General features: G+C 49.5%; 1 protein-coding gene across 2 annotated transcripts in view; it reads right to left on the bottom strand.

Moving 5' to 3' along the window:
* The window catches only part of grm7 (glutamate metabotropic receptor 7), a 148,065-nt gene that overhangs the window by 20,930 nt on the left and 114,635 nt on the right, over window positions 1-12,500 (bottom strand). For both annotated transcript variants that reach the window (XM_085275345.1, XM_085275344.1), the window contains exon 7: window positions 12,422-12,500. This exon is cut by the window's right edge and continues 61 nt beyond it. In XM_085275345.1, coding sequence (XP_085131471.1) covers window positions 12,422-12,500 — 79 coding nt within the window. The remainder of the gene's footprint in view (window positions 1-12,421) is intronic.

The following is a 12,500-nucleotide window of genomic DNA, read 5'->3' as shown; positions in this document are numbered from 1 at the left end:
ACGAATAAATCTTTCTTTTTTTGGTACTGGTTTTATTTTGTTGTATTGTATTTGTTGTATTCGCGACACCTTAAAGGCCGGTCTGTGAAAATATTGTTGGACATAAACCGGTCCATGGCGCAAACAAGGTTGGGACCGCCGGTTTAGACCAGTGCTTCCCAACCTTTTGGAGCCACGGCACATATTTCACATTAGATAAATCACACCACAGAAGCAAAATGTCACAAAAATCATTTGATCGTTTTCTGCCTCGCACCAGCCTCGGTTTGTCCCCAGGATACCTTTTTTGCTTTGCTTTCACTGCTCATGCTACGGCCTTCATCTGGGTCGCAGTTTTCTCCAGGACCAGGTCTCACGGACTACGTTTTCTTTTCAAACATTTATCTGGGATTACGCTATTACGCACTGCGTCGTCTCACAGCATGACGATTTTGTAATTTCTTCTTCATCTTCTTCTGTTTTACTGGCAGTTGGCAACCCATTTAATTAGAGCAGATAGTTGTACTGCCCTCTAGTGGAAGAGAAGGTAATTGTTCCGCCTATTACTCACGCCGATGGCTTAGAGCAGGGGTGTCGAACTCCAGGCCTCGAGGGCCGGTGTCCTGCAAGTTTTAGATCTCACCCTGGGTCAACACACCTGAATCACATGATTAGTTCATTACCAGGCCTCTGGAGAACTTCAAGACGTGTTGATGAGGTCATTTATCCATTTAAATCAGCTGTGTTGGATCAAGGACATCTAAAACCTGCAGGACCTGGAGTTCGACGCCTGTGGCTTAGAGTACTACAGTGTTCCCTCGTTCTAAACCCACAATAGGTGAAATCCACGAAGTAGCAGCTTTATTTTTTACAGTTATTATGGATGTTTTGAAAACCTCTCACTACACACTTTATACACTTTTCTCAGACAGGCATGAACATTTTCACACTTTTCTCTCTTGTTTAAACTGTCAAAGTTCAAACCTTCGTAGAAAGTCCAGTATTATAGGATGAAACCAAAGATCAAACCCTGTTTTCAGGTCCAGAACATGGAATAGAGCCGCTGCCAGAGAATTCAACATTAATGAATCACTAATGAATCAGTGGAAGTGGAGGAAGCACGAAGAATGAGCTGAGTAAAGTTTGACTTATCTGACTGTTTTGTTTCGCTTAATGTGCCTTATAAGCCGGAAAATACGGTAACTTCTACCTGCCTTTTGTCCAAATCTTTGTGCGATGGTTAGCATCTTCCTGCCGCAGGAGACTTTGACGGAGCAAACGTTTCATCGACATTGGTGTTTGTTGGGAGAAAACTTACAAACATGCAGCACTTCAGAGTCACACTGCTAGCATCGAAGATTTAAGTAAATTTGACAAGCTGAACGCGTTCTGCACTGGACACGGCACGAGAGTGAGTGACAATGGTCTACAGCCAATCAGGACGCAGAACACAATGCGCTGCAAAAAACAACAACAAAAAAAGGCACCACATCCAGAGAAAGACACCAACAACCCATCGCTCACAGGCTTTCAGTAACAGTCAGTGTCTCTGGTGTTACATGTCTACATTTGGGTTTTATATCTTGACCACTGCTCGCAGCGGCTCACTGGATCTGCTGGTTTCTACCGATGGCGCTATAGGTCTTTCAACCCACTCTCATCATCAATGTGTTTTTTTGTGTTGTTGCTTTGATGCGCTGACATTATTGTCCACCAAGACATAACCTGCCAGTGTTAGAGACCTGAAACCTGTCTTAGGGGTTGCAGGAGCAGGTTTATCAGCCTGCAGTCTGGACCATGCTCTGTTTGAACCTCTGTGCTCTGGTTTTGTCACATTACATTTAGGAAAGGATCTTGGTTGAAGGTATAATCCCACAATATTTGGGGGTCAGTACTATCTTGTAAGTATAAAAACAGCTGCTCCATAACTGTAATTACACAGTATTTGTATCAGTCACAGTATCAGCGTGAGGGTTTCTTGTGTTTAGGGTCCGTGTGTCCATCGTGTCAGATCACAAACGGGTGAGCAGCAAAGGCACGACTGGTTGGGAATCGAACATCTCACACAGACACTGAGCCAGCAGCAGGTGTGTCACTGCTCAGGACGACTTTGTGGATCAGATAAAAACACAAAGACACAAAATACGTCGCTGATCTTTTAAAAAACTAAAATGTGTTTTCCTGCTCTGACCTCTGCGACTGCACAGGAAACATTTATTAATGACGGCCACACCTCCTCCTCACACATACACGTTCTATAACACATGCTGACTGTTCCTGTACAAAGTCTGTGTTGGTAATTCGTACTGGTTCACATGTAGCATGATGGGAATGTGCCAGACCAGCTGGCATTTCCACTTCCTGCCTGAACAAATCCATCGTATCCACTCAGATCGTTGGTCACTTTAATGGGAGAGCTAGCGTTAGCGCAGAAAGCCAGCTCAGGGTTGGATCTCGAAACCTGATCGATACGTCCATGAGGGGAACGATGAGCTACAAACATTCATGGTGCTTTTATTTTGAAAGTCAAGCTCGCTTACAAGTCGCAGGTTTTCCTTTTTGGGAGGAAAACACCTGTAAGTGTGCAGCAAGAACGAGCCCGTAATGGTCTTTACTGAAAGTCACATTAAGTGGAATGGACTTTAACTACCCTCTTATCTGGTCGTTAAGTGATGACGTGACGAATCCTACTTCCGGGCCTAAAGTAGTCTGCGTTTAATATGGCTTTTGTGTTGTTAACATGTTTAATGTTTTGTATTTTCTTCTATTTAATCTCAAAAAGCTCCTAAAACAGTCAGTGATCACTGTTGACCTCCCTCGGCTTTTATTACCGCTAATCATTTATTTAAGCTCAGTTTTTAAAACCTTAGGATGTAGCTACAGCCCAGCCCATGCAGCAGTATATGAATGACTAACCTCGTATTGTGGATGGATTATCTCAGTTGTTCTCCTGGCTGAAGTTTGGTCCTTTTACAGCATCCTGCCATGCGATTACATTTGTTCCTGACCACCGAGAACACTCACGTTAACTTTTATCCAGTGGAAAAAAAGTTAGCTTGTTTATATTATGCTAACATAGCTGTGTCGCTAGCGGTCACGTAGCACATCATTATATACCAGCTAGCCCAACTTCAGTAACCCTACAAACGTCACTGCTGTTTAGTTTTCTGTCTTCATTTATGCTGGAAGTGATAGCAGAGCTGTACGTTTGAATTTGTTTCCAAAGCCCCGCAGTCAGGACATGCTATATTGTATTTAGATAGAAGCTAGCGAGCTAACTCCCTGCTAACTTCTAACTCCGTTAAATGTCATAAATTCCGTTTTCATGGATGCCTGGATGTTAAACTCAATTGTTACACCTGGTAGAGCAGAACGCTGATCATTTTATTAAAGATGAAAGACTTTAGACAGTTTTTCAACTCTCAGTAATGCCACAGTGATCGTTTGATATATGGACCTGCAGCGGAGTTTAGACCCAGACACGGCTAGTGACGTCAGACTGAACGACCGGATAAGGAAACCCCTGAGGAACGGTGACTAATCACTTCTTGCAGCATGCAGCCAACGGGGAATTTATTCATTTATCGTGTTTTGTTGTACCGTTTTATTTTTAGTGTCTTAGGCTGAGTTTTATTTTGTTAATGCTGTGTAGTTTTCACAGTGGCTTTGGAGAGACGTCTTCAAATAAACCAGTGATGGAAAAACTACTTTCGTCTGCCTGTGCTTTGAGGGAATCATACACATGTATGTGCTGTACAGCTGCATGTGCTTATTATTATTAATAAATTATAAAGAACAGTTGCTGAGTGAGTCTGAATTTCAGCTGTGCCTGTTTGATGTGACTTAAATGAAACTTAATGCATGAAGGGATGATTGTAATGCTGTTTTATTAACGAGTTTTCGCTCTTTCAGGTTTAAAACGCCTCTTTAGAAAGCGTCCGATCCGATGTGCCAGCGCAGGATTCTGAGTATTGTTCAGTGCGCTGTTGTGTGAAGTGATGCGCTTGTGGAAATGAGCTCCAAGCCCTCCCTGAAACGCTGCCCAGACCCTGGAAGGAGCTGAGCTCTGACGGATGCTGTGTGTTTGTTATTGTGTGCTGATGAATTTGGCAGATAGCTGCTCGCCGTCTGATCTAAAAGGACTTGGAGGGATTTGAAAAGCTGCTGTGACCCAGAGCTGATCCATTACAGAGCGCTAAGGACGTCCTCAGACAGATTATCTGCAGAGGCCGATCTCAATGAGCCTTTGGTTCCGGCGGCACCGGGAAAGAAAGTCCAGAATCAATAGCGGATGTTATCGCCGCCCACCATGATCCAGATTGCCCCGGCTCCCCGCCCGCCACCAAACAGCCGAGTGGATAACCTGGAATAGCCGGGGATGGAAGGCCGCGTGGGGCTAACAGCCTGGCTCGTCTCTGTCCAAGCTGACAGTTCAGAGCCAGCCTCTAATCCCCCCCCCCTCGAAAACAGGCGGCGGTCCAGCTCTGAAGGGAAGGAAACGCATCTCTCCCACACAGCTCCTGTCTCCTAATTCATTTTCCCTATTATGAAATTCTGATTACATTCATCAGCATTTGCTTCCACACATCCATCCATCACTCCCACGTCCCATCCAACCTTTTCACTGCACGCCAAGCATCATCAGAATTACATGACCGGCTGACACAAATCCCCGCTGCTGCTCCTCGCCATCAGCTCACAGGCAGGTGAATCCGCCGCCACGTTTAATGCACGGATGGCGTTCAAATCCTACTCGTCACATAAGAAACGAGCTCCTCCGCACGCCATGAGAGAGTGACTCACAGCCTCACTAATAACACAAATCCAGACGGGATGGGATGCAAAACGCCACGAGCGGCGGCAGGTCAATCATTTAAATGAAAACGCCATCTGTCTTCTGGCCTTCGCAGCGGTCAGGAGGGCTGCCCGCCGCCGAGGCGTGTTCAATAATTCACCCCGAGCTTTGAAGAGGTGTCACAGCTGGTGGAAAGAGCCCCCCCCCCCCCCCCACACACAACCTCAGCAGCTGATTAAGTCTCCGGGTCCTGAACTCAGCCGGCACGCCGACAGCTTCATCCAACACAGGAAATAAAATGAGGACAACTGTGTTCGCTGTAAAGGTTACAGCAGAAACAACGCTGTTCATTACGCTTCCTGCAGCTCTCTGCATCACGGCGCTCAGGAGCGCTCCACCAACTCGACCAACAACCCGAGTCACCCAGGTCCCAATTATCCTACCCAGCATCCTTAGATCCCGCCGACCCAAACCAGTAATGTGTCCTTTCACACACCTGGAAAAATAAGGGTGAGACCGAATGTCCACGTAAAATCCATCTGCTCTGGGGTCCAGCAGGATAAAATCGATTATTTATGACTCTCTGAGCACATGAGCCCAATCTGGGTCACAAATCAGCAGACCTGTGGGGGTGTGATTATTCTACACGCCGTCTGACAAATACGACAGAGAGGAAGCGAAGCTTTAACACGTTTCAGGAAAGAGAGGCGGCTGGTTCGGAGCCAGAATCTGACTCTGGGCCGTCGGCATCATCAGCCGGCGCACTGTTTCTGCAAAAGGATGCAATTACCGCCTGCGTCCGTGCCGACCTGAACGCTGACCGTCGCTGAGCAGAAACGTCCCAGACGTCCCAGCAAATCGCCCCCAAGTCAGACGGTGCCAAGAGCTCCATCTGAGACTCTACAGGCCTCAGTCAGCAGGTTAAAGGTCAAAGTTCATGACAGTGCAACTAGAAACAGACTGAAGGAGTAAGGCTGTTATGAAAGCCTCCTCTGTGAAAGGACCTCGTCAGACACAAATGAGTCCTGACGTGGGTTTTTGGCATTCTGCTGCACATTTATATACTCTCCTCCTCAACCTTTGCACTTTTTAGAGGAAACACCTACAAATGCACCTGTGTCCACGCCTGTCCATCACGCCGCTTTACTGAAACTTTACGTGAAGCTGAGCTCTGCAGGAGAACTTGTGCTCTGTGGGGTTCGGGGAGGGCTAGATGCTCCGCTCATGGTTAAGCGCTGACGAGGCTGATCCTGACCGATAATGTGCTGCTGGCAGACGGCGTCATGAAGCTTTGCTTCGTCTGGTTCCTGTCGGAGGCCGGCCTGCAGGTTTCTGCTTTAAATGAAACTAAAGGTCAGATTTGCAAGGAGACAAAAGGCGAGCGAGTAAATGTTCACTGGGTGTAAAATGGAAAAAGAAACCGAGGAGGTCCATGAACACTCCCTGCGCCTCCCTCGCTGTTATTCTTATCACTGTCGGGCAGACCTTTGCTCCCACGCCTGCTGTCACACTCCTCGTCGATAAGCCGGCGCTGTGATTCCGTTGTAGGCCGCGGGTCAGTGTGGGTCAGGTGAGCGGTGCAGGGGAAGCGCCTCTTTCTGCTCGCTGTTAGTCACAGCAGCGTCTGTTCGCCTGGAAGAGCCAATAACACATCAACACTCTCTGGGGGGGGGGGGGAGCTTCCAGTCTCACTGTACCAGGGACGCAGTGACGGGCTCTCCGCACCGTTGCCATGGATACCTTTTTTTTGGCCTCGATTCTTCATTGCCCCCCCCGCCCCCTCGCCTCCTGACTGCGTGTTGGATGCTGTCGGCCGGTCGCCCAGCAGTAACCGCTTCACAAACATGTCTTGCTTTCCTCCATCTGCCCGCACGCAGAGGGCTCGTCTGCCCCGCCTCCCTGTTCTCACATGTCTCCCTCTTCCTGCCTTCTTTTTATCTTCGTTCCTGGTGAAGCACACAAGCACCGCGGGAGACGAGGGGCTCGCGTCCCCCCTAATATTAGTAACGAGCAGTCATGAAACGCCTCCCGAGGCTAATTTCCTCCGCCTCGACATTCAGCATCAAACCGACTCCGGAGCGTGAGGAAGCTCACTGAACTCTTCGCGTCTCCTTCATGTTGTGCTGCAGTCTCTTTAAATGGATATGCAGGATAAAGCGAGCAGAATCCATCTGTGGTATCAGAGCAGAGCAGAGGGACGCAGCGAGCCTTCTCCACGCCACAGAGCACAGGAACTCCCATAACCATGGAAACAGCTTCGCTGGGCTAAAGTGACACTGAGAGAAACAAGCCTCACCCAAAGTCCATCGAACGTCACTGTTTGATGTCTCCAGAGGACCAAACGGTTTAACAGGACCAACTTGGCTCTCGCTCTGCAGGCCTACTTGTTGTTCCTAGAGTATTTAAAAGTAGAATGGGAGGCAGAGCCTTCAGTTTTCAGGCCCCTCTTCTGTGGAACCAGCTTCCAGTTTGGATTCAGGAGACAGACACTATCTCTACTTTCAAGATTAGGCTTCAAACTTTCCTTTTTGCTAAAGCATATAGTTAGGGCTGGACCAGGTGACCCTGAATCCTCCCTTAGTTATGCTGCAATAGACGTAGGCTGCTGAGGATTCCCATGATGCACTGGGTGCTTCTTCTTCACTTCCCTTCACAGATTCCTGGAGGTGTATTTGCTTCCTGTGGTTTCCTGTCTGTAATTATAATCCCATGCCCCTCCCCCTCCTTTCTTTGCTCCTCCCTTCAGCTGACAGAGGACAGCCATCACGCAGAGCATGTGACTCTCCACACTCACTGTAGTCATCCTGTCCCTCCTGACCAACGGCCTCCATTAAACTGCAGCATCTCTCGGCTGAGTCAGCCTCGGCAGCAGGCCGCCTCTCATAAACGCCGTCTGCTTTCCTTCCATTATTGTGAGCCGCAGTCATTAACTCAGTCACTGTGGATCATGATTAAACTGATTAATTGAATGAAGGAGGAAATAAGTCCCCCGGGTCCCGGTGAGGCCGAGTGCAGCTGAACGTTTGCGGTTAGCGGATGAGCGGCGTGCTCGAGTGACAGAAACCAACGGAAAGGACCAAAGAACAGGAAACTCATCAGAGACAAGATCACAGGCATGCCGGCGCCATTCATCCTTCATGTGACAAACACACAGCAGCCACACGCCACGTTCTGCGAGCGCGCTCAGTTTGCTGACTGAAATCAGTCCCGCCTCCGTTAATTATTCACCCGGAAAACTGAAAAATGATCCAGAGGGCTGATTATGATTCAGCGTATCATGTAAAACTGCTCAGAGAAGTCACAGCCGCCGCAAAGAATGCGAGCAGATGTTCATTGGTAATCACACAAATGTCCAGCAGGGGCAGCAGCGAGTCAGTCCCCACAGCCAACAGGTTTACAGGCCGACACAAGCTGCTGGTTTCTATAGCATTTCCTGAACCTGCGAACATGTTTGTCTGTGAGTGACTGTAGGGTTTTTACACACAGAGAGGGCGGAGTCACCAGCTTCAGCGCATCTGAAATGCTCTGATGAGTCAGCAGTGTGTCTGCGTAAAGCAGCCTATCACGGAGCTGCTGCCAGGTGATCGACGGTGATGATGATGAAGGTGGAGCGGCAGCTGACAAACAGCTGACAAACAGGAATTCAGGATTTCCAGTGAAACATGGTCTCTGATTCCATCTGGTACCGATTAACAAAGAAATACCGAAATGAAAATGAAATCTCTTCGACACGAGCCGACTGCGTCAGCAGCAGCTCGGAGAAACGTTGACGAATCTGCAGCACGAGTTTAAAAGTTTTCTTTAACGAAGCGATAACAGGCGTGTGTGAACAGCACGAGGATTAAACCTGATTTAAAGCCGCGAGGAAAGCACCTTCAGCTCACTTAAGCCTTTATCAGGCTCCCACGGGCACCGTGCGAGGTGCACTTCACAGCAGCGCTCGGCGCTCCAACATCACTGCGGTGCGAAACGTTGCCGTGTGCGATGACCCGCTGCGACTCGGGATTATTCTAAAGCACAGAATAAAAGCTCTGTGTACATCAGCTGAGAGCGGGCGGCGTTTTCCCTCCACAGGTGAGAGATTGAGGTCCTTTGTTCTTTGATGCCGGTGCCGAACAAACACACGTCTGACCCTGCTTCAAAGAAAAGCTGCAGATGGAAAAAACAAACAGGGAATTTGAATAATTATCTTCCTTTTAGCTGCGTTTGAGACACAAACTGAAGAGCCGCTGTGTCCTTTATCTTTGAAGGGGTTTAGAAACAGACATCGTGTCACACGTGTGCTGCTTTTATTACTGCGAAATATTCACAAGACTGTCCAAAGGAGCTGCAGAGGAAAACTCAGAGAGTGTAAACGTCCTCGGCGCTGAGCGCATCACTCCAGCACACAGCCTCGATCAACACCAGTTTAACCACAGTGTCCAGTTTAAAAGAGAGCCTGTCAGCTCGAGGCTGCGGCGTTCGCAGGTGGCGGCGTGCCGCTCTGCTCTGATGAAGGCAGAGCCAAGCATCAAGGTTTCATTTCAAAAACCAGACGTGGGCGGGGCCCAGCAAACAGCACTGAGGCTCAGCTTCTGACCTGGAAGCCTCCGGTGACTCTGCGGAGACGTCTGGACTGGCAAGGTGTGATTGGCTGGAGCAGGGAGTTGTGGGAGTGTCTGCTTGGACTGCTGGTTGACATGGTTGTGCAGGACAACAAAACCTGGCTGTGAGGCCTCATATTTGAGACTTTTTAAAGGCGCCCTGATAAAAATCATAGCTCTGTAAACCTGCTGAGGCTGTCACCAGGATGCAGGTGACCCCTCCCTCCTGCTAACAGGTGTGCTCACCTGCGCTCTGTCAGCTGCAGCTGCAGTGGACAGTTTAATGCGGGTCCTGACACTGTTTCAGAGTCCCACAGAGGGAAAGATTAGCTTTTTAAAATCATTAAAAGGAAGGACACCACAGGACACAGACAATATTTCTCCCCTTGTTCGTCTCCTCCCGCCTCCCCTCCTCCCTCCTGACATCTGCTGTTAATCCTCTCCAGGCCACAGACCCCGTTTCATCCCATTCCCAGCCTCAATTGAGATTAATTCAATTTATCACTTGTAATTTCTTCTAGCCGCCAGTAAACGGCTCGTGTATTGGCCCGGGCTCCTCAGAGGGCCAAATTGATTCTGCATGCTGAGCGATGCTTTGTGCATTCAGGATACCAACACATGTCGACCGAAGGGGAGGAGGAGGAGGAGGGGAAGGAGGTCTTCCTCATAGCTGTGTGTGTGAGACACTGAAGGAGTTTTGTCACCTGCAGCCACATCTGGGGGTTTAAACAGGAAGTGGTGCTGCGTTTCACCGAGACCCTCCTTAGTGACCACTTCAGTGTGAGGACAGCAAGGTCCAGGAGGAGCGAGGTCCAGGAGGTCCAGGAGGAGCGAGGTCCAGGAGGAGTGAGGTCCAGGAGGAGCGAGGTCCAGGAGGAGCGAGGTCCAGGAGGAGCGAGGTCCAGGAGGAACTGCAGACACTCCTCACAGTACAGCCAGGTTGGAGACGCCTCTCTGATCAGCTGCAGCTCAGCGCTCTGATGTCATGGAGCAGTGGGAGGAGACACCGGCAACGTGACCTCGGATCCTCCAGACAGCGCAGGTACTGCAGGGGGTCAGGGGTCACCCAGGGGACCTCCACAGCACAGGGAGGGGCTTTTAATGTTGGAGGTTACCATGGTAACAGCACAAGTATTTGAATAAGTGCACGTGTCCTCGTGTGACTGCACGCTCCATGAGCCTGTCACTGCTGAGCACGTCAATTTCCCCATTGAAGCATTTTCTATTCTATTCTATTCTATTCTATCGTACACACATGAACTTCACGTGAAAGCATGTATTTATGTTTCATGCTGATATTTGCTGCTCTGTCTTCGCCCTTCAGAGTCTGCGGATCAGAAAAGTCAGATTTCTATGAGCAGCAAAGGCGTCTCCGAGGAAACGTCTCCACATGAAGAAGGTGACCTGGAGCCGGTGGCGGCGGCAGGACCGGCGGCGGTGACTCTGAGCTCGGTCTTTCATGTCTCAGCAGGGAGCACAGGTCCTGCTGGCTGCTGAGGCTGATCTGTGGGAGAGGAATCCCGACCAGCTCCTCCCATCACGGGTCACATTCAGCTTTCTGGTTATTCACTCATTTTTGGCCCTGTTCCATTTTTAACTTGATTTTGTTTGTAATGGTTGTGTTCACTTAGAGACGGTTTCACCTTCAAAGAACAGAAACGTGACCAACATGAGCGGAAACATGCGTGCGTTGTTAGGGGCGTGGCCTCTTTGTCCTTTGTATCTGTCCATCACAGTCGGGGTCTAGGCTGGAAGTCTCCTCCTCTTGAAGGCGACTCTTGCAGCTTTTAGCCAACCCTGGTACAAATCTGACCGGCATCAGACCGGCGACCTGTCCAGGTGTGCCCCGCCTCTCACCCTATGGCCGCTGGCATAGGCTGAGGCTGACCTGGATAAGTGGAAAATAGATGATGGATGGAGCAAATCTAAAAAAATCCACGGCCAAAAGTCTGAGTAACTAAATGAGCCGAGCGTATCAGTAATATGTCGCCTTCACAGCGTTGCAAACACGAGGACGGAGGAATAGCAGCTCCTGCTCTGCCACATCGGGCTGTGCAGCTGAATAATTTAGTGTTGTGAAGAAGCAGAGACGTGGCCCTGAATGCAGAAGAAGAGCGACTCGCTGGCTGTCCAGATCACGAGAAGTGCGACGAGCGAGTCACATATCAGAGCGTCTCCAGCGCCCGCAGTTTTGGCTCGCCGTAGCGTGGAATAAAGAGAGAGAGGCTCCAGACCGGACTTCACTGAGGCGATCGTGGTTACTCAGCCTAACTGTGACATGTTTCAGATCCAAACCTCCATCCGTCCAGGTCTCAGTAACTACACCTGACCGAGCGCTCTGACCCTGAGTATTTAATCTCAGCAGTATTTAGTGTCTGCTCTGTGCTTCTTAACGTCTCTCCGTCCTGATCCAGACTTTCACAGGAGCAGACACTCCAGGTAAAACCCATCATCACCAAAAACACCAGAGACGTTCAAAGGCTGAGGCAGCACACAGACCCCCTGAAGCAGGAAGTCTCAAACATCGTGGGTGGAGCAGAGAGTCCACGCCGCTGCTCCCTCTCTTTGTTTCGCAGTACCCTCTGCTTCGTCGAGCTGCGGCTGGCTGACTCAGCCTAATAAATTTGTAAACCTCTCACAGCATCAGATAATCTCCTCTGCCTGACCCAGCCTCCAATTAGCCCGTGTTCAGGGCCAGATGTGGTGTAAACGCGCCCGCTAATCCTGCTGGCGGTCCCAGCTGAGTCAGACGGAAACCACCCGCAAGGCGGGAATGGTCCACGCCGTGAGATGCAAACTCAACAAATCCCGTCCTTAGCAAAAAAACAGAAAGGGGGGGTTACAGCACATCACCTGTAAGTAATGAGGGCAGCTCTCTGTATGTACACCTCCTGTAAACGACGCTGCGCTCTGACTCTGAATCAGCCGTAAAAAACCTCCTGGCCGAACTCTGAGGGGTCACCTGTCATTTAAAGGTGTTTCAAAGGTCAAAGGTCAACACGAGTCCTTCACATTGACTTACATCAGCTGGTCTGTTCAGATCAGCAGCATCTTTGACACTCACATGGAGCTGCAGCGTCTCCGTCCACTGTCCAATCATGCGGTAGCCCGGCCCGGTCACGTTGTTCCACTGATACTGGAAC

The sequence above is a fragment of the Mchenga conophoros genome, linkage group LG5 (genome assembly GCF_057382185.1).
Source record: "Mchenga conophoros isolate Kocher_MC1m ecotype Shallow Benthic linkage group LG5, M_conophoros_male_GT1.1, whole genome shotgun sequence".
Taxonomy (NCBI): Eukaryota; Metazoa; Chordata; class Actinopteri; order Cichliformes; family Cichlidae; genus Mchenga; species Mchenga conophoros.
This window is presented reverse-complemented; position numbering and strand designations above follow the sequence as displayed.